Here is a 23,349-nt window from a genome sequence, read left to right on the forward strand (position 1 = left end):
TCGGTGTCCCAAATTTGATTTTGTATAAACCGCCTGTTCAGTTACCAAGAAGTTATGATTACAGCCTAGGCTCTAGCCCGCACACGTGTTCCAAGGTACTGTCTTTTCAGCAGCTCCGTATAACGCGGCGACACGTCTCCTCCTCAACTACTACGATTCTGTCACGTGCATATTACGACATAACTTCCCGCCAAATTGTCAGGCCACATGATTCAAAAGTTGCACCATCCCAGTCGAATCGTCCACCCCAGATCGCTCATGCTCCACACATTCTTCCATTATTATTTTTCTCTCTCAACAGAACGTTTCCCGTAACATAAACACTCTACTGAGAGGGGGCTATGTAGGAGAGTGATATCCTCATAAGGTTATCATACACGCGTAGAGCATAAGGCGACCTCCAAGATCGACCTGTGAGCAGTTCCTTTGTGAACACGCATTGTGCACCTTTAAGTGAACTGCGGGACCGACCTCCAAGACCGATCTGTGAGTAGCTCCTTTCAGGTAGGTGGTATAAACAAAGATGGCTCAGTACGAACACATGGCCAAAGACAGAACGCCGCGAATAAGGTCACCACCAGGAGTAATCATTACCAAAATCTTATTGATCCTTCTCACTTCCGGGAAATAAGGGCGACCGCACCAACTCCCAATCAGCACACGACTTATAATATAACTAGCCCAACACTCATTCACGATCTCCACCTTACACGTGTACAAGAAACACACGTGTATTCCGGATTGACATTTCCTTAAGCCTATAAATACCACCTGTTTGAACTACGTCGGACCTGATTCCTCTCTCCCCCAGAAAAGGAAAACCAAAAAGCGGATACGTAGGCAGCTCGCTCACAAGCGAACTCGGTCCCTCCAAAAGATCTCAACTCTTTTCCCTCATCCCACGCAATCATCAAGGAAAACCAAAACCCACCTTTACAGGTGGTACTATAGCAGCCCATTATAGCAGCTCTCGATTGGACTTGCTCTAACAAGACTAAAATTGTTAATGGACTAGGATGTGAGATAGGGGGAAGGAGTTATTCGAAGTCTAGCTTCTTTTCTTCAGCTTGTGAAGTTCAGACAGTTGCAAGTTTGGCCTTGTCCCTAGCTGAACATTGACAAGTGTAGAATACGCTGTAACATCAGTATCGTCTTGTTTAATCCATTTGATTATTGAATGGGGAACAAGTCCTTCAAATGTATGTTCATGGTCTTTCCTAGTCCATAATCCTCAAGTTCATCAAGAATTTCTGAAGAAAAAAAGCTTTTAGAGACTAAACTTCTGAAACTAAACAGTGCGTTTAAGTTCATCTTCCCCATAATCAATAAGAACACTGATAAAAGAAAACTGATTGGTGCAATCTAGTAAAAACAATTGTGCAATATCTGATTATATTTTTTAAAATATGATTCGAAATTTGAATATGCCATAGATACACTATCTAATTACCTCCGATTAGATGCAAGCCAATAATAACCGAGCAAGCATTTCTATGTTCTTAAACGCATGGGTTCAAAATCATTTAATTTTTCACTGAAACAAATTAAAAATACACATGCTCCACACCTGGAGAACAAAATACTATTATGTAGTTTAAGTTACAACAGAAAGTATGTAGTTTAAGTTCAATCAGATCTAAGGAAGGATGATGAAGTTTTAACATTTCTTCCAGAGACAGAAGATGGGGGTAGAGATGAAGCTCCAGAGATGGAGAGAGCACTGATACTACTGCTGACATTCCCAATACTGGTGCCACGAACAGAACCTTCAGACAAGATTTTTGGTACTGGGGGCTTTTCAATCATTGTTACCCCTTCGAGCATCTGCACCACTTTGCCCATTGTAGGCCTTTGAGATGGCTGCTCTTGAATGCACCAGAAGCTCACCTCAATAGCTCTCATTGCTTGCTCCATGTCTAGTTCATGTTCAGGTAGACTTTTGTCAATAACGCTATTCACGTTTCCCTTCTCAAATTCTTCGTACGCCCATATCGAAAACTTCTTCCTATTTGTCTCTGCAGATACTTCGAAGTTTCTTTTTCCACTTACTATTTCTAACAACACCATTCCATAACTGTAAACATCGGATTTAGATGTGATTGGAAGGTTTGCAATCCATTCTGGCGCCAGATACCCTCTAGTTCCTCTGACGCTTGTTAAAGTTCGGTAACGATTATCCTTTGAATTGATGAGCTTTGCCAAGCCAAAATCAGAAACTTTGGCATTAAAGTTTTCATCCAAAAGTATGTTCTCTGGCTTGATGTCACAATGAACGATACAATCTCGACATTCCTCATGCAGATACGTTATCCCCTTTGCAGTACCAAGTGCTATGCTGAATCGAGTCTGCCAGTCCATCAATTTTCCTGGTGCCTCTTCCTTCACAAATAGGAAATCATCTAATGATCCGTTTTTCATGAACTCATAAACCAACAGTCTGTGTCGACCTTCAGAGCAGAACCCAATCAATCTCACCAAATTCAAATGGTGTGTGCTACTTATAGTTGCAACTTCCATCCTAAACTGCTTTTCACCTTGCTCAATTCCTTCAAGTTGCTTGACAGCAGCCAGACTTCTGTTAGGGAGAATACCTCTATAAACAGCACCAAAGCCGCCAGCTCCAAGCTTCTCCTTAAACCCCTTGGTCGAATGCTGAAGCTCCTTGTATGAGAACTGAACTGGGGCACCCGAGGCATACTCTAGAAGAGCATACTGTGCTGATAAACTCCCAAGTTTGGGGCTATTCCTACAACACCACAACCACAGTCCACCTTCCACAAGTACCAAAACTACCAGAGCACTCACAAGGAGAACAGCAATTACCCAAGCTGGCCATTTCCGTGAACTCTTTTGGTTTGGGCGTACAGTGGATGGAGAGGGATTAGGGAGTGCTGGACTGCAAACCTTGATAAAAGAAGTACTAGGGAGAGCAGCAGACTCATATCCACTAACGAAACCTGACCCTTTCAGGTAACACTGTCCAGTCCCATCAGCTAACAAAGTAGAAGCAACGCACGATGATCCCGGTGCCAGGCAATTCCCTCTACAACCCGAAATTCCAACAAAGTAAATCTGACCAGAAAGCTCAGGTGGATAAGTAAGAAACTGGGTATGATCCAATTCCAACATAGTAGCACTATTTACACAACTTTCAAGCTCCACCTTCCTCTTACATCCCTTTCTATTATCATTCAGATCCGTAAGCTCAAAATTCTGAGATGGACAACCACACACAGGTGAAGACGAAGCGTTATAACTACACATGCCCAAATTACCACAAAACGCATAAACTTTACATTGATCTGATACAGCTGCCCATCCTTCAGTAGAACCACCATTCCCTCTATTAGAACTATAAATCCTCAAATTCCCATCAGAATCAAGTCTTACGAATCTACGAACATCAGTACCTTCCCCATAATCACTACTATAAGCCATATTTACAGGAACAGGTAATGTAGAATCAAATAGCTGTAAAATTCCAACTTGTAGAAGAACCAAACTTGGGGAAGATAAATTCCCAATAAAAGAACCATTAAGAGCTTGGTTCCAGTAAATGGTATCTCTATTCCATCTAAGAGTAAGATTACCAGCCTGAAGTAAAACAAATGAATAAAGCCCAGATTGCAACCTCTTCGAAGTAGTAAAATTTTGACCAGGCAATATGGTATCAGTTGGATTATCAAAACTAGACCAAACAGTAACTGAACCATTCTTCAAAGACAAGTTACCTGAATCATCAAGTGTCGCAGTAGTAACGCCTCTATTCGACGTTCCAGACTCCCAAACAACGCTGTTTGAAGCGTTGGTTAAACGAAGATTACCATTAAGTTGGAGTTCAAAACGAGCTGAAGAGTCAACAAGGCCAGAATCACCTCCAGCTTTCCATACTGGAATACCAGAGAAGGAAATAGCAGCAGAGAAAGAAGAAGATATGGGGATGAAGGTAAGTGAGAAAGTATTGTTGGGTGATGGCCATGTTGCGTTGGGGTTTGAAGGTGTAAGTGTAGAGCCTAAAGGTATATTTGCATAGCAAGTTGCATATAACAAAAAATGGACAAGGAAGAAAATGGACAGTGAAAAAGAGGGAAGTAATAACAGCATGTCTTATTAGTTCTGGTTTAATTGTGTTAATGGAAGCATATATATGTAGGTGCTATGAAATGGAGAGAGAGAGAGAGAGAGAGAGAGAGAGGACTTGGACTTTGAGTCTTTGACACTTTAGTAATGGCGTGGGAACTTGGAAGTTAAACTTGAGCCTTTGTTGAAGATATTTTACCTTTTTATCACATTTTGACTTTGGTGGGAAAAACACTAAAAGTAGACCTGGTCCAACTTCTCTTTGTTTATTTTTATAACTGAGGTTGTAGTCTGACATCTGACATAGTGGATGAGGATAGATTTACTGTGCAGAATGTAGAGCATTGTCAATTTTCCATGGAGCAATATGAACGAATTTTCATTTTTCGTTGTGACACCTAAACAGTTTTGATACTTCAAAATTTTTAAAACTTTGCATTTTGGGTAAAATTTGTTTTTTAATTTTGAACGAAAATAATTGTTCCGTACCAAATTACAAAAGCCAAAAAACAAAAAAAAAATTTAGACGGCAAAAATAGTCCCGTCTCACTTTTGAACCGGACAAGTTGTCCCGTGCGAGTCATTTATATATTTCTGGGTAATTTGGTTCAAAATTTAACAATTGTTATTATAAAAACGTTGTTATAACAGTGCGTTGGGAACAAAAATTGTCAAATAAATTGTCAACTGTCACATTGGAATATAGGTGTTGTGAGCATTTTTTATAAACAGTAACATCTTGAATTTGTTAATTTTTTTTCCATACAAAATAATAATGTTATTGGTTTGATAAGAAATTTAAATTGCTAAGAATTGTATAACATTTTAAAAACTTTTCTTAGTCCTTCAGTTTTATTGTCTAAATAAAATAAGATACCAATCAAGATGGAAATGTGGAGCATTAACTATTTTTTTAGACTCATTTTATTACAAGTTATTTATGTCCAAAAGTGTTGGACTCATAGTTATAGTTAGGATTTCGGAATTCCAATAATTCCGACAAATCCAACCATTGAAATTCACAATATTTCGACCTATATTATATTCGGAATTTCAAATTTTTTTTAAATTATTAATATTTCGACTCTAAACTGTTTTTTTTTTTAATTTTTTAAAAAATCAAAATATTAGACGGAATTCCGATATTCTGCTCGGAATAATGAACTCTAGTTGGACCTAGAAGAACTCCTTTAGGCAGATACAAAATTGAATATTGTGTCCATTGTCCAATGGTTGCAACAATATCACGCTAGTTCATATGGCCCAAAATGAGATCCCTATAATTTTACCCCACTTCATCTTTGATCAGGCCCACAACCAAAAATTAAAAAAAAAAACAAAAAAACTATATATTGCATTCTACACAGATCAACTAGAGCCAAACATATTTTGTACTCTCTAAATTGCTCTGTATATATAGAGAATAATTTGGAGATAGAAAGTAAAAACCACCTGAAGTGGGGATAGAGAGCCATTGTACTCAGCATTACAATTACGGTAGCCTCCGGACGAGTTGTATAACACTGTTCCCCATCTTTGAATTGGCTACTTTATTAGAATAGAAACTATATTAGTCCTAGAAAAATGACACCTTTTAGCACTGATATTTGGTGTATCCTCAATTCCTCATGCCCCAAAACGACAAAACAACCATATCATTTGCTCTGCAGTACAACCATGGTACAAGTCGAAATAAAAACTCTTAAATTTTCGACAGATCATTTACAACTGATCGACGACTTATAATGACTCTTTTGTGGTTGCCTTCAGGCTTCAGCGAACACTGAATATCCCGAGCCAAAAGGTACTAAACGGTGTTGGACTATACCAAGAAGATGTGCGTTACAGAAACATTTTCCATTGTTAAAAATGAAAAATAAACTTGTCACAATCACAATCCCAATCCCCAAGACCCACTTAATTAAGACTGTTTTATTAACCCCTGCTTTCATGTGAGCATTTCTGTGCATAATCTCTAGCAACATGATAATGAGCTATTTTCATGTGTTCGTCCCAAAAGTTAATGATAGTGGTGTGGTTGGGCTAAAGAGGGTTCCACACTTCCAGCAACTTGCAACTCCATCGCCCTGTTTGGTAGCATGTGTGCATAATCTCTAGCAACATGATAATGAGCTATTTTCATGTGTTCGTCCCAAAAGTTAATGATAGTGGTGTGGTTGGGCTAAAGGGGGTTCCACACTTCCAGCAACTTGCAACTCCATCGCCCTGTTTGGTAGCATGGATTAGCCAACCCGTCTATAAGGAATAAGGCCCATGATAGTATGTCTTGTTTGTTTGTTCCAATCAATTTAGTAAATAGGGCCAACTAATCTAAATCTATTATTGCACAATGGGCGAAAATGCTCATATGCGATTTTAGGAAGCCACATCAGTACAATTTTTAAGTAGGTGCCCAAAGTTAATTAAAAGTCAGGACAATATTTTAATTATTTACAAGTTAGTTCTTATTAAAAATTATACCAGACGTTGGATTTGCTCAACATGTTGCAACATCTTATGTTAGTATTTATGCTTTGGACAGGAGATGCGTTGTAGCAAACTTATACCCGACGTATGTCTCCACAAGTTTGTACCAACATAGGTATGTCGGGTTTGTTGAATGTTTGATAAGTGTAACTCTAACTGCAAGAGGAAGTGTCAAAGTAATTGGTTAGAATTATTTATGTAATAATATGTTCGTTTTTTTAGCTGATAGTATGTTCGTTAAACACGAGTCTGTAAGGGTCTGTACAAGTTGGTGTTACAAGCAAGGTATAACACCAACCCGTATTTGAACCATACATCCCGACTGTTTAGGATATAACACCAACCTATATAACATTTCTTTATTTCGGTAACACCAACTGTTGGCATCGGCCCTTCTCCTAGCTATCTTAACAGAACTAGTCTTTTGGGCACGCTCGATGAGCGTGAAATTTACCGTGAGTTGCATGTTCATACGTACAAAGATTGTTACATATAATTATCTACTATACAATTTTGCTATTTTGCATGTGAACATATGTAAAGGAGAGGAAATATAAAAGTTGAATCATGCATAGACAGTATAATGCATAATTGCATAAATGACAGCTCAATTCGATTAAAAGTTCGGCTGAAATATACAATCACTCCAATAGACTAATGCATACATGAAAGCTCAATTAAACCAAAAAGTTTAATATAAATAATCGGAACCCGAACCCAATCGCGTTTATAAAATTAAACTGATCCCAAAATTCCAATTCAAAATATAAATGTTCACAAATGTAAATATATTGAATTTGTAGTGTAAAATAATGTAAATTTCAAATTTTAGAATATATCAAAATTTCATCTAAAATTTCAATCTAGAACTTTTGAAATTTTGGATGTGAGAGTGAAACTGTGATGTGAGATATGGAGGAGAAATAATAAATAAAGATAGAAAGAGATATGAGATATTGAGGAGAAGATGAACTGAGATATTAACTTATTAAGAGAGAGAGAGAGAGAAAAAAAAAAAAAAAGATTTAAGATATTGAGGAGAAAAAGAAAATAGAAAAAGAGATGAAATATTAAGGAGAGAAAAAGATGAGATACAGTAAACACGTTTGTACCCATCTTTTATCTCACTTATTACATTATTTTGTTTATATATTAATGAAATAATTGAAAAGCACCAGGGGCAGTTTCAGTATAGAAATTATCTGACTTGTGAATTTCTCTTTAGTGGGGGTATCTAATGTTCGTTTTAACCCTTCACACTATCAGTTATTACATATTTTTGTTTTGGTATACCTGAAATAAGTGAAAACGGTTAGGGGTAAAATTGGAAAACAAAAATCCAATCGACCCAAAATCTACTGTTACTCGAGGAGTCCTCTTTACAGAGTAAAGATATATCCAAAGCATCAAGTACAGTGTGTGGGCCAGCACTACCAATGGAAACAAGAAGTTGGATGCTGGATACCAGGAGGCTTTGGAAAAGTCTGGTGATTGTCATGTGCTTCATATTCTAAGGACAACTTCCTACGTTCCATGTTCAACATTTTGGTTTAATTAGGTCTCTTCTCCAATTTTCAGGTAAACACCAGTGGGCAATTTGTGGGTCTCGCAGAGATGGTGGGTACAGTTGATTTTAACAAGTGTGTAGAGTACTGGCAGCAAGATAAGTGGAATGGATACTTATCTGTCAAGTGGCACATTGTAAAGGATGCACCCGGCCAATTAACAGTTTGTCGAAGCATCCAGTTGCAGCAGAAATGAGAAAGATGCAGCCAGTTAAGATGGTCAAGTCATCAGTAGCCTTAGTTCAGAGGCAACTTTGGGTGGTGTACCTGAAAGTTTCTATGCTAATCAGTTTGATGATGTCTTGAAATTAGAGGCATATGAGCGGATGTTCAACTCACAGACAAATGGGGACTGTGTCTGCTGTCAACATGTGCACGAGTATGGAAGACAGTATGGCAAATTCATTCTTTCCCAGGTAAATGGAGACAGGAGTGCATGTTGTTGAAAGGCTTTGTGATCTCGCAACATCTCTCTACAGTTGTACGCATATCAAGTATCTGGGAATTCTCAAACTCACTCATTCTTGCAGATCTGCATTTCTATATATGCAACGTCTCTTCCTCTATTTGATAGTTTCTCAGACTATTTTGAAGAAATATACGATTCAATTTGTGTGGTTACCCTGCGATGAATTGGTGGCTTTGGCATTTCAAGATTTTCTAGGAAACTTTAGGATCAAGAATGATGGCATAACCACCACTTTAGACTTTATAGTTCTTTTATGTAATTTCTACGTCTCATATATGTTTTGAAGCAGGTGTATGCATCAGTTGTATTTCTTTTCATTTCAATGTATCAGATAGGTTCTATAAGCCATAAGAAAGTACTAAATTATGTCTATTTGGGTTTCTTTCTATTGATAGGAATGGCCCAAAGTACTAAATTAAACGTGTACTTCGGCTCTTTCTTTCATCTGAAGACAGAACCTCACCTCTTATTCTCTTAAAGAATTTCGGCCAGAAACATTTGACGTTGTTTTGTTTATACTGGATATAACGAGCCTATGACAAACAGTCGGGATACCCAAAAGGTGGTTTGTGCTCTGACGGTTACTTTTATCAAATTCTGGAGACTCCATCTCCTCTTACCAAATAAATCACATGATTATATTGTATAAATCTTAATGAAACGACTTATTTTATAAGGTACCCTATATATTACACTAATGCTGCTGCACCCAAAAGTAGTGTTTTCCACGTTAAATTGAATCTAGAAAAAAGAATTTAACAACTGAACAAAACTAAAGAAAAAAATTGAGTGTTGTTATTTTCCCTGTAAGAACAGATATTGAAATCTATTGAGTGGGATGGAATATGTCTAGATTGATGTCACTGACTATGGTATGTAAGCTCATCTGGAGATTGGGTTTTGGCCAGAAATTAGCCATTTGGTTTGGGGATGAAGGACAAACGACTTCGGATAAACTGATAAACTATTCGAACATTTTCCTGATCGCACCTACTCAACATGTTTTTTGTTTTTTGAATGACAACTTACCCACTCCCTCAACATGTTGATACGTGAGAAGTGATAACACGTTACAAAATGAAGGACACGTATCAAACTAAAAACAGCCCACTTTAAAATGGACCAGGCCAGTTTAGTAGTTGACTCTAAGAATTTTGTAAAGCCCAAACATTTTAAACATAGCAATGAAACAATCCCGACCATGGGCGGGCGAAATGCTAGTGAATAATAGGTGAATTGGGTAAATTGTCATAACACAAAACACCACAAAACTTTGTATGGTGGTATCTTTTGGTTTAGGAGAGATAACGATATACGATAGATCAAACATAGGAGAGAGAGAAAAAAAAAAGAATAGGACTTTTTTTGTTCATTTCTTTCCTCTCTTCTTTCTAGATTCAAGCCTCTTCATCATTTGACTTGTGATTTAAAATGTTTTGTATGGTAGAGACGTTATTGGTAAATGAATTGTTAGAGATTTTCTTTTTTCTTATTTTTTTTTTTTTTTTTTTTTTTTGTATAGTCTAATAAAAAAATGAAAAAGCAACAACCAAACATCCTTCCACGCCATTCATATTTCGGTAATTCACCTCACCTATAGGTGAGACTCACCTTAGATTATGTTGGATCACTTAAGTTAGGTTGGCTACTACGGATTTTTCTACTACCAAACATAGTCACAAATTCGGAATTCAACAAAGAAGAAATCGTTAATTCATACAAATTCGTTAAAAAAATCAGAAAAAATCAGAAAAGTCATAAATAATTAAAACATAAAATAGTATGGACAGTGTGCATCATGTCAAGGTTATTTCGAGCATATATCAAATTCAAAATTTACAAATATATATGTAAAGTGATGTATCTTTGTCGCGGAAGCAAGAACAATAGATACACAATGTATAAAGATACCCAAAACTAGGGGTCTAATGAATAAAAACGAATTCTTTTAATTCAGTAATAATAATCAAGTCTCAAAATCTTAAGGTTTACATCTGCTTATATAGAGAACTAGTTAACAAATCCTAATCATAATAGAACTTGGGAAACTAAAATAGAAGCTAGTCTAATTCTAATTAACTAAGGATTTAAAATAGAAGTAGAATAAAAGATAAACTCTAGTCAGATAGTAGCATTATGCATGTCTTTGTGCACATGATAATCTATTAAGGCCCTCGCGATCAATCCCCCACTTGAGAAGAGCTCGTTCTCGAGATTAAGTCCTTGTATTTCGGTAGAAAGTAGGATCCATGAGTTGAAATGTAGCATCGAAATCCATGAATTTTCCGAGAATGGACGGTCACACCACTTCACCAAATAACGATCATCATAAGTACCGGGCGAAGTCGTAGTAGTAGAAACATCAATGACAGTTTCAATCCGATCCAGAGCGATGGCGGAACAACACTATGATCTACAGGGGGGGAATAGGTGGAATACTATTGCCAACAAAAGGAGTGAGATCCGCTACATTATGAGTCGCGAGATAATGCGATCTCGAGGGAGGTCCAATTCATAAGCATTTTCTCCATGACGGGCAATAATGGAAAATGGGCCAAATCGTCGCATCATTAACTTGTGAGATGAAGGCCGACGTTCTTTTCTCAAATAAACCATCACCAAATCACCAACTTCGAAAGTCACTAAGCGCTTGTGTTTGTCTGCATTAGTCTTGTACATGGCATAAGATTTCTCCAAACGCTTATTGACATCCTCATGAATAAGGTGAATCCGGGAAGCAAATTCCTCTGCAGATGCACAAACGGGAACAGTCGATGGAATAAGAGCAAGATCAAGAACAGTAAGAGGAGTTATTCCAGGTACAATCATGAAAGGAGAAAGGCCTGTAGAACGGTTGACAGAGTTATTATAAGCAAACTCTGCTTGTGTTAGAACAAACTCCCAAGATTTGGGATTATCATCAATCAAACACCTCAATAGGTCACCCAAACTACGATTTACAACCTCGATCGCCCCCATCACCAGGGTGGAAAGTCAGAGAAAATTGAGCTTACTCTTAAAAGCTTCCATAATGTTTTCCAAAAATAGCTAGTAAATTTGACATCTCTGTCAGAAGTGATAGTGCGAGGTAAACCATGCAAACGAACAATCTCACGGAAGTATAAATGAGCAACCTGTGCAGCATCTGTAGTACGAGTGCAGGGAATGAAATGAGCCATCTTTGAGAAACGATCCACAACCACAAAAATAGAATCCTTTCCGTGTGTAGAACGTAGCAAACCCAACACAAAATCCATGGAGACATCAACCCAAGGTTTGTCGGAATCGAAGTGGAGTATACAAACCAAAGATTAGTGTGCTTACCTTTTCATTGCCCGCACACATAACATCGCTCAATAAACCGGTTAATATCTCTACGCATAGTAGGCCAAAAGTACTTCTCCCTGATAGAGGCAATGGTCTTTATGATCCCAAAGTGACCACTCAACCCCCCAGCATGCATTTCAATCATAATCTGATCACGGAGGGAAGAAACGGAATACAAAGTCATGAACCCCGAAATATGAAACCATCATGGAGAAAAAATTCACCAGATACACCATGATGTACCAAACAGTCGGCATGAATAGGACCAAAATAGGCATCCTGAGCATATAAGTCGCGTAACTCATCAAAACCAAACAAAGAGGTATGGAGAGTAACCAAGAGATGCGAACGACAACTCAAAGCATCAGCAACTCGATTATCCTTTCCAGCCTGAAACTGTAAGTGGAAAGTATATTTCTGCAAGAAAGAGTTCCACTTGATATGTCGAGTACTGACATCCTTCTGAGTATTAAGATAACGAAGAGCTTCATGGTCAGACTTTATGAGGAATTCACGATGAATAAGATAATGATGCCAATGTCGTACAACTTGGACAACTACATAGTACTCCAAGTCATATGTAGAATAATTCAATTTAGCACCAGTAAGTTTCTCACTATAGAAAGCAACCGGGCTTGCCATTTTGGCTCAAAACAAAGACCAATGCCATACTTACAAGCATCACATGTTACCTTAAAGAGTTGAGTGAAATCGGCAAAACTAGAACAGAGCGTAAGTCATCTTCTTCTTAATCAAGTCAAATGCCTCATTAGCTTCGTGGAGTCCATTTGAAAGCTTTCTCACGCGTCAAAGCAGCTTAAAGGAGCCATAATATCGCTGAAATTATGAATGAACCTTCTATAGAAAGAAGCTAAACCATGAAAACTACGAACCTGAGTCACTGTAGAAGGATCAGGCCACTCAATAATAGCCTGGACTTTGGAATCATCATCACGAATACCATCGGTAGAAACCACGAAACCCAAAAATACCACAAAGTCAACCATGAAAGAACATTTCTTGAGTTGTAAATAAAGCTTCTCAGTACGCAAAACACCCAAAAGAATTTCAATATGCTTGATATGTTCAGACTCAGAAGAATTGTAAATCAAAATATCATCAAAGTAGACAACACAAAATTTATTCAGATAAGGCTTCAAAACCTGAGTCATAAGACGCATGAAGGTAGAAGGAGCATTAGAAAGACCAAAGGGCATGACCAACCACTCATATAAACCGTCTTTTGTTTTAAAGGCAGTTTTCCATTCATCTCCAAGGCGGATACGAATGTGATGAAATCCAGATCGCAAATCAAGCTTGGAAAACACCTTAGCACCATGCAATGAATCAAGCATATCCTCAAGGCGTGGAATGGGAAAACGATATTTCACAGTGATTGTGTTAATAGCCCTGCTATCAACACACATACTCCAACTCCCATCTTTCTTAGGAGTAAGTAAAGCTAGCACAACACAAGGGGACATACTCTCTCTAACAAATCCCTTAACTAATAACTCAGTAACTTGCCTCTGTAACTCGGCGTGTTTAGAAGGAGCCATGCGATAATGTGGTAAGTTAGGGAGGGGAGCTCCAGGAATAAGATCAATAGCATGTTGGATATCTCGTAAAGGGGCAATCCTCCATTAGCGTGCTCGGTACAAACATCGAAATATGAATCTAGCATTGGTTGTAAATACGTGGTATAGTAGTAGGGTTTGCAAGAAATGACGCAAGAAGAGCAAGAAACATACCGCAATGACGTCCGGCCCGCTAGAAAACCCGGTTTCACCGGTAGGCGTGGTTGAGAAGGTGGGCTTAAATGGAGTCGATTGGTGCCAAAACAATTTTCTCGCCACTAGAAGTGAAAGTATAAGTTTCTCACGCCTATTATGAATAACAAGGAGATCATAATGCCGGGGGCGACCAAGTAACAAGTGGCATCGTCCCATGGGTGCAAATGAACACCAAACATCATCCTTGTATTTAGGACCAATGGAGAACGAAACTAGACAACGGCGAGTAACCTTGACTGTGGCACCATCCTGTAACCAAGAAATAGTGTAAGGTTCAGGATGTGGCTCATCATTGAGTTTCAGCTTGTCCACCATATCTTTAGAAACAATATTATTACTGGAACCGCTGTCAATGATAACATTACATAACATGCCATTCGAAGTGCAGCGAGTACGAAAGATATTATGACGAAGCCATGACGTAGGATCATGCTTAACAACTGGAGTAATTAAAGAACAACGAACAATCAATTGGGGACAACTAGAATCTGCATAAGTTAAAAAGTCATCAATCTCAGTGACGTCTTCTTCCGGATGGTTGAGATTTTCTTCATCCTGTGTTAAACCCACGCGCTTGCGTTTAGGACAGTCACTACGAACATGTCCAATTTCCTTACACTCATAGCATGTGATTGGACCCACTCTGGTAGGAGGAGGTTTGGATGACGGCAACATGGGTAGAAGTGGCACTAGCGAGTGGCGGGGGATGAGCGAAGCAAATCTTCAGATTTGAGAGCATATTTAATAGCATCGGACAGATCATAAACATCTTTGAAAGCTAATGCCTCTCGAAGTGGTTTACGCAACCCATTCAAATAACGCCCAATTTTTTGATCGACGGATTCGCATAAAATCAGCCCGTGTGCACAACAAAAGAAACTCCTCAAGATACCCACCACACTTTGAAGCCGTTGTTTCAAGTTTTGGAGGCGCATGAATAAATCCCTTTCATAGTCATGAGGAATAAATTCTTTTTTCAACTCTCGGCGCATCTTATCCCATGTAGTAATCTTATTGTAACCCAATTTAGCACGAGTCAATTGAAGTTCATCCCACCAAACAAGTGCATAGCCCGTTAATTTAGTCGCAACTAATTTAACACACTTAGGATCCTCAAAAATTTTATAATCAAAAACTTTTTCAATCTTATTTAACCAGTCGACAAAAGCATCAGGCTGCAATTTTCCATTAAATTCAGGCACATCTAATTTAATATCACCCATCTGATTCTTCTCTAAAATGCGCAATAAACGATTAATATCAAAATTACCTGTATTATGGTGCACATTTTGTTGATGCCCACGCCTTTGATTGCGCCTATTGTGGTTATTGTGCCTTGGTGGAGAAGGACTAGATGGAGAATCTGAAGGGTCTGGAGGATCAAAAGATGGTGCTAACCGACGTGGCTGTCGGCGGGGCGAAGGGGGTGGCGAATCAACTGGGTCAGGGGAATGGGTGCACCTTGGTCAGCAGTAACAACATTCTTGCGGGCAGGCCTAGTATTATGTTGGACTGGAATATAATTTGTAGCCCTGAAAGTATCATGAGGTCTTCCATGGGCCTGCACATTAGAAGCCCAAGGAGCAGTAGTTGCCTAGCCCGTGAATTAGGCAAATAGGATCGTCTCTTTGGCCGATCGAAATTCTGCTGGAGAAGATGACCAGGAGTAACAGAAGCATCAATATGCCTTTGACTACGGCCAAGGCCTGATAGATTTCGACGATAGCTTATGCGATTTGCATCGAGATCTGCATCATAATAAATTTCGGGAGCAAAATCTTTATGCTGAAAAGTTTGATCAACATGGGGAACTCGAATTGTGTGATTGTGGTTCCGCGATCTTGACTCGGGAAGGCCAAATCAAAGACGAAAAATCGACCCGATCGATTGGGATTCAAAATCGGACCACTTCCATCAACAATAGGTCATCCCAATCGACGAATTGGAGAAGATGGTGATTTAGTGCTTGAAGCTACAAGCGATTCTTTATCGCTTTCAATGGAAGATGGATGTGGAGAAGTTCTCAAGAAGGTGCATGATCAAGCGTCGATTCGATTGAGTATTTTGGGGCTGCAACAACTAACTCAACTTCGAACCAGAGTGGTGGGAATCTTAAGGGTCATCGTCCACCCACTGTCTGACCACAACGTCAATGGTGTGTTTGGGTTGAAAATCAGGTACGAGCTTCATCAAAATCTCTTTTATGTCGCGCCGTCGGTCGAATTTGCTTGCAATTCTTTCAACACGAACCAATCTTGTATTCATCGCGGTGGTCAGTCGTCCGCCCCTCTTCGTTGAGTGGCCATGACGAAAGCAAACTAGGAAAAAACCTAAAAATCTGATACCAATTTGATGTATCTTTGTCGCGGAAGCAAGAACAATAGATACACAATGTATAAAGATACCCAAAACTAGGGTCTAATGAATAAAAACGAATTCTTTTAATTCAATAATAATAATCAAGTCTCAAAATCTTAAGGTTTACATCTGCTTATATAGAGAACTAGTTAACAAATCCTAATCATAATAGAACTTGGGAAACTAAAATAGAAGCTAGTCTAATTCTAATTAACTAAGGATTTAAAATAGAAGTAGAATAAAAGATAAACTCTAGCTGTAGCATTATGCATGTGCTGTGCACATGATAATCTATTGCGTCCTTGCATCATAAAGTCTTGTTATATCTTACGATATCTTTTAAATAATTGCAATTTAGAAAGTAAAATATTAATAAAATTAATAAAAAACTATCCATCATCAAAAAAATTGGAAAACATCAAGAATTCAATGACTTTTACCGTTTTTATTGTTTATTCGCTTTGAAATTCGGTAACCTGTCAATTAGAAGACTTTTTACATTTTTTTTAAAAAATCGGAGATTTTTGTGACTATGCTGCCAAACAGACCCTTAAGTTGATTATTTGCATTTCCAATAATTTAGCATAGGTAATTGGATACTTGGATCTGTGTGCTCGCCAGATAGGCAGATATTACGATTTGGATTCATGTTTAAACACAAATAGCCCAATAAAGTACAGCCCAAAAGTTTTGGATCCAAAGACTCAAGCATTCTGCAGGTTAATGCCTGCCATAAGCCCATAAATGATAAAATTAGTAAAAAGTTTTGGGTACAATATATGGTTAATATGGTAATGCCCTTACGAACAATTGGGAGTCGGCAATTGGGGAATGATGAGGAATACACTTTTGTTTATAATCTCAAAATCTGTTTGTCAGTACATCATGAGCAAGATGGAATATTGGAATCACAGCAAACCAGCTCAAAGCTCAACCCCTCGGAATTCAATAATCATACATTCATACATTTACACTAATCTGGACATTGATGCACCCTTTTTTGAACCAACATCAAAGACCAGAGTGGCAGATAATTCCTACTCCCACCACTTGGACTTGAATTGGCATTCTTTAGTCCTACCAATTACATTAATAATTCTAATGTTGATTACTTACGAAGTTAAATCAAATTAAATATCTTATCATGGGAGACAAAAATCTCACTCAAACCAACCTTGTTGTACCAACTTCTAGCTTGAGTAGATCTCATGTCTTCACCAACCATCTAATAATACTCATTGCTGCATCTTTAAGAATACAACGAAACAACCAAAGCAATGGAACTCCCACCCTCTCCTTTCTCTTGAAGTTATCCCTTCATGTCAAGTGTCGGACAGAAAATATAATACAAGGGCTCTCTAGTTTAGCCTCAAAATCATTTTGAACAAAGTTGTTTGAAGTATAACCTCCAGAAACTATTCAAACCCAAGTACCAAACATGAGGTCTAAAACTCAATATCCTCTCAATCTTAAGCTCATCGCCTGCGGTTGCATTCTTGCTTTTGTCCTCCTATTTGCTCTTAGACCAAAGTTTTCTTCCCAGCAAACACCATCTTCAATTTCACAAACACAGTCATCATTAGCATCCAATCCAACAGGGATAGTAGAAGCAGCAAGCTGTCCACCTTCCACACAGACTTGCACCAAGATTCCACCATCTATTGTACAAGCTATCATTCATTACTCTACATCTAGCATTACACCACAACAAACGCTGAGTGAGATCTCAGTTACATCTCAGGTAAACTCACAAATTTCATCTTCTGTGTGTGTGTGTTACAAAGTTTTCTGAATATTGGGTTACCTGCAGTTTTGAGAATGAATGACTCTTTGTGATTTATGACAATATTGATGGCATTCAAGACATGTAGTGAAGTTAATAACTTTTATTTAGAATGCATTATCATTAAGAGTAAAAGTTTGTTCTGCAACACTGAGCGCAAAGTTTTTTGGAACGCCGGCAGCACAACTGCCTACAAAACATTGAAATGTGGTCGTTTGGCTATTGGCGGTTAGCTAATGTTTTGGTGGAGAGTACTGAGCAAAGTCTAAATGTTTTTCTGATACAGATCAGATATAAATTATGTATTTTTTCAAGAAAAAAAGATATCAGCAGATCGATCCTGCACTAGACCATTGAGCATTTATTAAACTATTTATACAATGCTTTTGAGATTTATCGTTCAATTTTCATTTTTGATAAGGATATTATAGAGCATATTTTCTTATCACAAGTTGAGTTTTGTCATATCAGACTTCACTCTTGTTGGCTTTTCTGAATAACTTTCCCCGATCCAATAATATAATAACAACCAAAATAATATCAATAGTAACAATGATAATAAAATAGTAATAATAACTTTTACCAAATAATATTCTACAGTCTAAAACCTTTTACTCCCCCTTTTAGATGTGAGAACAAATAATCTGAATTGACCCTCACACATTATTATTGAATCTGAACTAGAATCCTATGATTTCAGGTACTTCAGAAGAAGTCACCATGCAACTTCCTAGTCTTTGGGCTCGGTCATGACAGCCTCATGTGGGCTTCACTCAATCATGGTGGACGTACAGTTTTCCTAGAGGAAGACAAATCATGGATTGAACAAATTAGATATGGTTTCCCCACATTAGAATCTTATCACGTCGTCTATGATAGTAAAGTTCACCAAGCAGATGAGCTCATGAAGATTGGCAAGGGAGAGGAGTGTAGAGTTGTGACTGATCCGCGATCTTCTAAATGTCAGCTTGCATTAAAAACTATACCAAATGAGGTTTATGAGATAGAGTGGGATCTAATAATGGTGGACGCACCAACTGGTTTTCATGAAAATGCACCGGACGGATGAGTGCTATCTATACTGCAGGAATGATTGCCAGAAACAAAGAAGATGGGGAAACTGATGTTTTTGTGCATGATGTGGATAGACTTGTTGAGGATAAGTTTTCAAAGGCATTCCTGTGTGAGAGGTACATGAGGATTCAAGAAGGTAGACTAAGACACTTCACAATTCCAAGTCACAGAGGCACTTCGGGTAATAGGCCCTTTTGCCCTTAGAAGGGATCATCTCACTACCTCCAATGATAGAATGGTGGTGCCACATTTTCTTGATAGATTTTTTTTTTTCTTTTCGTATTTTTCAACATTCATAAATTTGATACTGGATAAATATGCCAATAAAATTGAAATGGACATTCTCTAATAAACAGGATAGGAGACAGAGACAGAGACTTCAGAACTACCATTAAACATATGGACATTACTGTTAAAAGGTATCACAATTCAATACTTAGAAGAAAGAATTTTATTTACTTTTTTAAGAGGGGCATGAATACATGACAAATTGAATATGAGTTACGATACTGCTCAAGTAAATGAAATATTACGGGTTTTTATTCTTATAAAAAATACAGTGATGCTTAACATTTGGTACCATCATAGAACAATATAATGACAAAACAGGGTGTAATATTTTTAAAATGTGAAGCAAAAAAGAATTTCACCTGAAAGAAACTGAACTCGAGCATCTCTTGATGTATTAGTGTATTACTGTACAAAAGAGTTGGATCTAGATACAGGCATGGATGAGGCAGTTATGCAGTTGTGGCATATGTCATGAACAAATATGAGAGGATCTTCTCATAATTTCCAAATTGAGAATCAGTATTGGGATCAATAAGATAAGGAACCTGCAAAAGAAGATAACATCATTCCTTCTGAATGGTTCAAGACTCAAAGACAGACATTCTCATAACTCCTAAGAATGTTCAGAGACATTCAGATCGTTCTCACAAAAGATTTGTCCATCAAGAACTGTTAGAAAGTCAAACACCAAATGTAAATGTCAATCTGTCAAGTCTTTACATCCTCACTTTACCAAATAAAATGGTCTTTAGATCCTAACCATGTATAACGGCAAGCACTATAAATTGACTGGAGTATGCGACTTCGTAATTTCCTTTATTTCTGTGGGTTTTATGCGTTTTCTTTTTCATCTACGTATGTGTGTGTGTTTGGTATTACATTCCAATTTCCAAAAAATGGGCCTCCTCCTTGAACTATCGCCTACAAACTTAAAGTTTGTAACTTCTTTTAGTCTGTGTTCAGTTGTCCACCCGTGAGTAACACTGCAAAAACCTTAAGACTAACTATAGTTTGAACATTTCACCAAACCCAGGTACCCAATTAGAAAATCAGTCTGTTAGGTCACCAATCATTTTAACTCTAAGGTGTATATATGTAACAGGTTCTTCAGAAGTATCCCTGGGAGTGAAAGACATACGTCCAAGGGTCAATAGCTTAAACTAGGTGTGCCAAGTAATGCATTTGAAACATTCAATTATCTATTTTTTCAATGAACATGATCTAGACTCTCACCAACTACAGAGTCAAAAGTATATCAAGAAGGCAGCTCAATTTCTAATCTCAAGTCATCTATTATCTACAGATGTAGTGAGGGGGTAATAACTAGTCCTAACATTGCTTGCTCTTTGAAAGCATGAACTTCCTAAGATAGACAGGTAACATTTGATTTCTTTTGTGTTTGAAAAGTAATATACTGAGCCTTCTGAATCTTTGAGGAAAGGATTAAGTGATTACCTCTATAGAACCAGATGTCTGCAGAAGTAACTTGTACCTGATTGACCCTTTTCCCACATTATGCAGAATGTATGGAATTTCCAGTTCACATAGTGCCTCACGAACAATTCTTGCATACTGTAAGGCATAAAAGTTAATTAGGCAACTTCCATGTCAAAATACATACTAAATTAGAGATGACAAATCATTCACGATTTTAACAGCGTGGTGTAAGATGTAGCAATTTAATACAAATCCCTCCGAATTGAAGCGACTTGAGAAGACCCACTAAAAGACAGTTGCGAGGATTGGGGCATCAACAGGGAAGACGTAAACAGCTCTGGCTTAGCTGACTATTCAGGGCTTAAATAGCTCTGCTATTTCTGTCTGTGGGAGAAAATATGATAAAACATCATAACTAACTAGTACATAAGCGAAACCCCTAGACAAATTTGTGTGGATAGTCTACAAATCTTATTTCACTAAGTATTGAGTTACTAGTGTGACATTTATATATATACAAGAAAGGGGACATGTTCACTATAGGAATGTAGTCTTACTGGATTGTTCTCATATGAGAAAAGCTCTAGCATTTTAGGTGGTGAATCCTTCCTGGCCTTCTCCCAGAATGTCATTCCTCTGCCTGCACGAAGAATTGTGGGCATCCAACCTGTGAACAATGTGCTGGATCCATCTAAAGCAGAGTAACCGTTAATAGTCAGGACTTTTAAGACTAAAGGGAAATCGCGATGGGATCATAGCAGTACCAGTCCAGAAATACTAAAGATGAATTTGACTTACACCGAAGAGCTAATACTGCACAACACACACAAAATATATCATAACTATACCTTTCTAGTAGTCCAACAGAGGGACTTCTGCTTCCACCATACTGCTCGAAAAGGTATTTAACAATGTCACCTGCATGTTTCCGTAAGAAAAATATATGAAATTGTGTCTCAAACTATAATAAGATGTACAGATTTATGGTTGACAAAAACTAATGACTTACCACTCTCATACATAGAAACGCCACTACTTGGGTCAACAAGGAAAGGATATCTGCATGATAAAATAAATCAATCACGTGAAAAGTTTAAACCTTGTAAAGAATTGCACGGTAATAACGATATATATGCACAACTCAGAGGCACCAGATGTTGCAAATAAATAAGTTAGCACCAGACCAAGGATAGGATACACGGGTCATCTACTCTCTTTCCATCATTATAGTTTTTGGTGAGCGATGCATGGCCTGACATCCTTAGAATCACATTTTTTACGTTGATCAACACACAAATCAAGATGGATATGCCTCAAACTGATTTACCCCCTACATTATGAGTAAAGAGCAGCAATCTTATGTCAAAATAAAGGCAACTTAACAAGAAAAGATATGCAGATTACAACATACTGCTCCTTGCCGCCAAGTTGTCTGACAACTTCCCTATGTCTTACAGAGCCTTTTGGGAAAGGATATACCTGCATTGTCATCAAATCAACAACATCGAGTTTAAATTAACATAAGTTGAAAACTCCCAAACATTGTATAAGTTGAAAGTCGAAACAAGTAATATTTGACCTTGATCCAACTCAGTCAAGGCCTTTCTTGTTCACTCTACTTGTGACTAATTGAAATTCTAAAGACGTGAGGGTGCCAAGTAAAACAAACAAACAAAAACCTTGGCACATAATAAAGGTGGATGTTTTCAATTCACAATAAGCAATTTGTGCTACATCCTGTTTATTTATGAACATTTAGAGTACTGAAGGAAAATGAAACTAACCAAATTCAAAGAGCTGCAAATGCACTTGAGGGTCTTCTGCAGCTATCTCTGGATCAGGTGAATTCCCATATATTGACCTTGATCCCCATGGAAACCTCGCCAAGGATGATAAAGATGACGTTGCAACCTATGGTTTGAGCAATCAAATTACATTGGTCATTGAGTAATTTGAGACCCATGAATAAGATTACAATACAATACCTCTAAGTAAGTGTTCCTCTCTTGAGAAGGATCTGATGCCTGCAGAAAACATGATGAATAAACATGAATGTCAAGTGTGAAGATAATAAAGCATGATTAATATTTCAAAGACAAGTCTTTTCTTCTTGGCCTTTTCTAAATGAGATTATTATTATTAAGACTAATGAGAAAAAAAAAAAAAAAAAACTTACAGCAAACACCTTGAGCAGAGGGCAAAGAAGAGATAAGAAACTTGTTGACTGCTGGTTTTCAGTTTCAAGGAGTGACCATTTTCTTCTGAATTACTAGACTTTGCAGCAACAATTTTATAATGATTCTTGCTCTTCTTGTTAGGAAAACAGTAAAGTTTACAACTTGGGAAATGAAAGGACACCTGGCATGTCAACTATTAAGTAGTCAGAACTCAAGTTGTGGAAGTCTGATACAAAGTTTTTATTTCTCGTCCACCACTCAGAGAAGAACATCTACTCGTCATCTGGCATATCGGATGAAATCATTGATATAAATCGGATATATATATCGTAAATTTTGTTTGAATTGATATGGTGCTTAAATAATAGATTTGGACGGTCAATAACTCATTATACTAAATCTACTATCTAGTATCTTTATCTTTATCTTTAGCGTCCCATAATATAACCGAGTACTACGTCAAAGAGGAGAGGTGGGGGCAATGTAACCGAGTAGGTTGGGGAGCAGT

General features: G+C 37.7%; 2 protein-coding genes and 2 pseudogenes across 4 annotated transcripts; 1 reads left to right on the top strand and 3 right to left on the bottom strand.

Annotated features, from left to right (window-relative positions):
• Nucleotides 1-1,510: 1,510 nt before the first annotated feature.
• LOC147491049 (G-type lectin S-receptor-like serine/threonine-protein kinase At1g34300 pseudogene) lies at nt 1,511-4,234 on the bottom strand (annotated as a pseudogene). Its single transcript, XR_015198706.1, has one exon. The product of XR_015198706.1 is annotated as a G-type lectin S-receptor-like serine/threonine-protein kinase At1g34300 pseudogene (transcript).
• A 10,176-nt stretch (nt 4,235-14,410) lies between these two features.
• LOC147491050 (uncharacterized) lies at nt 14,411-14,944 on the bottom strand. The gene has a single exon (XM_086567170.1). It carries the CDS (start codon nt 14,942-14,944, stop codon nt 14,411-14,413), a length of 534 nt encoding a protein of 177 aa, XP_086423296.1.
• A 2,061-nt stretch (nt 14,945-17,005) lies between these two features.
• LOC147491051 (uncharacterized) lies at nt 17,006-22,930 on the bottom strand (annotated as a pseudogene). Its single transcript, XR_015199406.1, has 10 exons — nt 22,841-22,930; nt 22,650-22,688; nt 22,449-22,575; nt 22,076-22,143; nt 21,674-21,723; nt 21,513-21,582; nt 21,222-21,345; nt 20,683-20,799; nt 19,587-19,772; nt 17,006-17,770 (listed from the first exon to the last, which is right to left on the bottom strand). The product of XR_015199406.1 is annotated as an uncharacterized LOC147491051 (transcript).
• LOC147491052 (glucuronoxylan 4-O-methyltransferase 1-like) lies at nt 17,518-19,289 on the top strand. The gene is given in 3 exon segments (XM_086565487.1): nt 17,518-17,820; nt 18,563-18,920; nt 18,923-19,289. Coding segments are annotated over 3 exon segments (879 nt in total). The 3' UTR covers nt 19,141-19,289.
• Nucleotides 22,931-23,349: the final 419 nt, after the last annotated feature.

The sequence above is a fragment of the Coptis chinensis genome, chromosome 6 (genome assembly GCF_015680905.1).
Source record: "Coptis chinensis isolate HL-2020 chromosome 6, ASM1568090v1, whole genome shotgun sequence".
NCBI classification, from domain to species: Eukaryota; Viridiplantae; Streptophyta; class Magnoliopsida; order Ranunculales; family Ranunculaceae; genus Coptis; species Coptis chinensis.

Excerpts from the sequence above, each read along its gene's own strand:
- LOC147491050 (XM_086567170.1), bottom strand. The coding sequence starts at position 14,944 with ATGGGTGATATTAAATTAGATGTGCCTGAATTTAATGGAAAATTGCAG.